The sequence below is a fragment of the Octopus bimaculoides genome, chromosome 25, assembly GCF_001194135.2.
Source record: "Octopus bimaculoides isolate UCB-OBI-ISO-001 chromosome 25, ASM119413v2, whole genome shotgun sequence".
NCBI classification, from domain to species: Eukaryota; Metazoa; Mollusca; class Cephalopoda; order Octopoda; family Octopodidae; genus Octopus; species Octopus bimaculoides.
The window spans coordinates 23,288,412-23,292,953 of NC_069005.1; the positions used below are offsets into that span (position 1 = coordinate 23,288,412).

Consider the following 4,542-nt stretch of genomic DNA (forward strand, 5'->3'; position numbering starts at 1 on the left):
ATATATATATAGTCAAGAGATGAGATCCACAGATGCTCAATATAGAAAACACTTAGCACTCAAATGATTTCTACTTACATTCCGAAATCTTTACCGAGAACTAAATCCGCAGGGTAAAGAATAGCTATAAGAGGAACCCAGGTGAGCAGATATGGAGATAACGATGCAAATAAACAAATAAAGCCGCTTGGGCTAGACATACAAAACATACATACATACATTCATAGATACATACAACATACATATATATACATGCAAATGGAGAGAAAACAAAGACTGAAGATATTCAGACAATGAACATTCATGCATAAATATATATTTATATATTAACAGAGCAGGTTTACATAAAGCACAAAGACAGAGAAATATAAAGGGGAGAAAGTGTGGTATTTTTCTGTGTCTTTGTACTCCATTTAAATCTGCACTGTTAGCATATGAATATCTACATATTTATACATGAATATTCATTGTCCAAATTATTTCAGTCTTTGTCTCCTCTCTATTTATATGTATATATGTATGTATATTTTATATATCTAGACCAAGCAGTTATATTTGTTTATTTGCATCATTATCTATCTGTGTATGTGTGCGTATGAGTGTATAAATGGTTAGAGCGTTGAGTTCACAATCATGAGGTAGTGAGTTTGATTCTCAGACCGAGCTGTGTGTTGTGTTCTTGAGCTTTATTTCACGTTGTTCCAGTTCACTCATCTGTAGCAATGAGTTACAACGTCACTGGTGCCAAGCTGTATCAGCCTTTGCCTTTCCCTTAAATAAAATCGGTGGCGGGAAGAGGAAAGGCTGTTATGCATGGGCAACTGCTGGTCTTCCACAAACAACTTTGCCTGGACTTGTACCTCAGAGGGGAACTTTCTAGGAGTAACCCCATGGTCCTTCTTGACTGAAGGGGGTCTTTACCCTTTATATATAAGATGGATGGATGGATGGATGGATGGATGGATCTATGCATGTGTGTCATCAACTGGTGTTGATGTGTTTACATCCCTGTAACTGTGGTTCAGCAAAAGAGACTGATAGAATAGGTAGCAGGCTTAAACATATAGTACTGGGGTCGATTCAGTTCACTAAAATTCTTCAAGGCAGTACCCCAGCCTGACCATAGACTAATGACTAAATCAAGTAAAAGGAAAAAGAAAAAAATGTTGGATTCCAGCCACAACTATTTAGTTGGCATTAAATACACTTTTTAATAACATCTTACTGTCATACAGTATTGCATGTATATTATAAATATTAACTTCATGTGTTGTGTACAGTTATGTGTATGCATATATGTTTTTTTCTTGTGTGTGTGGTGTGGGGTGTCTTTGTGTGTGTATATATTATATTTATGTATAGTTATGTAGGTATATTAAAATAATTATGAAAGACATGTACGACAATAAACAGGCATGGAAAAACCTATTGCATTAGCCAGTTTTTTTTTATTTAGTCATCATAATTTTGGCACTGGACAAAGTTGGAATCACTTGTCTGGAAAATGCATGGGTTTTAAAAAAGAAAGTTTTGCACACAAGGCAAAACAAAAATGGTATGGAAAACATGAACAAACGGAGAGTGTTAATAGAGATGATGCCTTTTGATTTAGATACGGATAGGACGCAGGTATAGAAGAATGTGCATGTGTGTGTGTGTACACAAACAACTGTTAGAAATTTTAAGCATTATCCCTTATCCATCTTACTACCTCTTCAATATCAGTAAATTTTTAGCTATTGATTATGCACAATATACATGACAGTCGTATACCTCCAGGAATTCCTGCTGGAATTCTTAACTACAGAAATATGTGTAACATACATAACACTACACTCCAGCTATGACTATCTCTAAGTTTTTGTATGTCTGGAATTTTATTGACAATATTCAATATTTCAAGGGTACTTGTGTGTGATGTGTGGAAAATTTATTATTTCTAGGCAGCCAAATGTCTATGTTGAAGCTCCCTGACAGTTTAATTTATTTGTTTTCTGCTAACGAACTGGTTTACAGTGTATATCAGATAATATTGACTTCTTTGTATGGAATGCATGTGTTTGTTTGTTTGCCTCTCCAACCCCAAGAAACCATAAAAGATCAGAATGTTAAGCCAATTTCTCAAATAAGAAAGTTTGCTTTGACTACACTGTATCTGTTTGGACAGATTTCACAGTAAGTGGCAGGCCTTATGTGTCACCTGCTACTACAGCACCACCTGGTTTTTGAGTGCCTTTAACAGAACACCTCCCCCACTGCTCTCTCTCTTTCTCTCTTGTAAATATTCAGGCAAGGTCACCAGTCTATGGATAACCTATAAGTTCTGCTCTTTCTCCCCTCTCACTAGAAAGCACTGGCCCAACTCAGTAAATCATGAGAAAAAAAGTGATGATGGATTGTGTGGTGAGAGGAGGGAATGCTAGCAGAGGCTAAACCACTGATAGGCAACATTGCATCATTTCATGAGCCAACAAGGGGACACCGTATATGGTCTGTCAGTTGGCTAGAAATAGCAATCTGATATTCCTCAGTTAACACACTATCACCTGAAAAATTGAAGAAGGGTTCAAAAGACATTGTAAATTCTGTTATGTTTGAAAGGACAAATGCTTTTGATCATAAGTGTGTATCTGCACAATTCTGGCTGCAATGCAAAAAGTTTATGATGGATAGAAAACATGTTCTGCTCATCTAGTAAGGCAGTTGTTGTTCTGTTTCTGTAATGTGTGTGTGTGTGTGTGTGCATGCAGGATGGAGTACAAATGGATTGAGAGACAGGCTGGACATGAGAGCAATCAGATGTTGTGGATAAGAGAGAAGATTGTACTAGTACAACCACATGATGCACATGGATGTCAGTTGTAAAATAACAAGTGTGGAGAGCAGAAATTGGATGGAACAAGGTGAAGAAAGAGACCTATGAGAACATGGGACAAAGTTGTGAAGGTTGTTTTCAAGAAGCTAAACCTCACAAAAGAGATTATGAAGAGCACTGATGTGTGACAATGTGTAGGAGAAGACTTGCCAAGGAGAGCAAGCTCTGTGACAAAACTGTGGAGTTGGAAGGTTTATCATCATCATCACCATATTTTAATATCCACTTTCCTATGCTTGCATGAGTCGGACAGAGATAACGGAGGCAAATTTTCTATGGTTCGATGCCCCATCTGTTGCCAGCTCTTACCTGCTTCCAAGCAAAGTACTGTTTCCCAAAGACCAGATGCAGAAGATTGTAAAATGTGTGTTTGTGGAGTGATCAGCCATTTGCATGTTAATTTCACGAGTAGGCTATTTGATTGATTGTATCAACTGAAACACTACTCATTGTTGTAACTGAGAGACCCAGGCCAGGCCACTTGCCTTATATAAGATGATTGGCATTTAAACCTTCTCCATCTTCTTCATTCAATCCCAATGGCATATAATCGATTGGTGTTCAATACCACCTTCCAGCTCTTACTCATATTCCCACGTCACTTTTCATTGACATCTACCATTTGGAAAGGCATCCAGCAGTAAAAACCATTCCAAAACTGACCTTGCCTGTGCTGGTGTCATGTAAAAATACACTTGGTCCACTCTGCAGAATGGCTGGTGCTAGGAAGGGCATCCAACCATAAAAACCCTGCTAAAACAGACACAGTAACTTGGGGTAGTCTTCTGCTTGGTGTGTTTACATGCTATAAAGACAGAAGTAAATCTGCCTTCAACTCGGTTGCATGCCTGTGTTTTGCTTATTTTATGTGTGCTTTACTACATCAAGGTCACCAACTGCCTACTCTGAGTAATTACTGACAGCACATGCCTGATATACAATGAATAAAAATGGTTAAAAGATTATGTATTGTAGAAATATAACTAATTTATTGCCCACAAACTATAACAACAAAATCTTATTTGAACCCCAAAAGGTTATACGGAACTCAGCTGAGAATCACTGGTGGAAAGTAAAGTAAAATTACCTGATCATATTCTGAGGATCCAGGATAGAGTGGCCAGCCCAAGAATAGCTCAGCTATCACACAGCCTAGCGACCACATATCTATGGCTTCACAGAAAGGAAGTCCCAAGAGAATCTCAGGTGCTCTGTAAAAAGAAAAAAACAAACATGAAGGTTTAAATTAATATGTGAAAGAATTGTGTATGGGAAAAAACAAAAACTGGTGTATGTATGTACATTACAGGTTTATGCCAAATAAGTGTTCTTGTAAGTTTTATTTAACCTGGCCAAAATATTCTACCTGTTTTATGTTAAAACTGACCAGATCCAACATCACACACCTACCCTACAATGTCATTCTAAAAATATACAGACACATAATTGAAATCTTGAAGCTACAAGATAATGCATGATTAATTCTAAACAATATGAATAAATAAGAATACATTAGACAAAGAAATCTGAACACTAAAGGGTTAAATAAAGACTGGTACATATACATGTCTCAAAAAGCCAAGATAAGAGTTTCTCTCATGGCAACTACCACAGTATAGTTTGTTCTCATAGAACAACCATGTTTTAGTGGGGATAAATATTACCTC

General features: G+C 37.0%; 1 protein-coding gene across 1 annotated transcript in view; it reads right to left on the minus strand.

The window, feature by feature from the left end:
• Window positions 1-4,111, minus strand: part of LOC106872702 (homeodomain-interacting protein kinase 2) — an 82,392-nt gene extending 78,281 nt beyond the window's left edge. Inside the window, exon 1 of the mRNA XM_014919778.2 lies at window positions 3,963-4,111. Within this exon, the coding sequence (XP_014775264.2) occupies window positions 3,963-4,040 (78 nt within the window). The 5' untranslated portion in view covers window positions 4,041-4,111. The remainder of the gene's footprint in view (window positions 1-3,962) is intronic.
• Window positions 4,112-4,542: the final 431 nt, after the last annotated feature.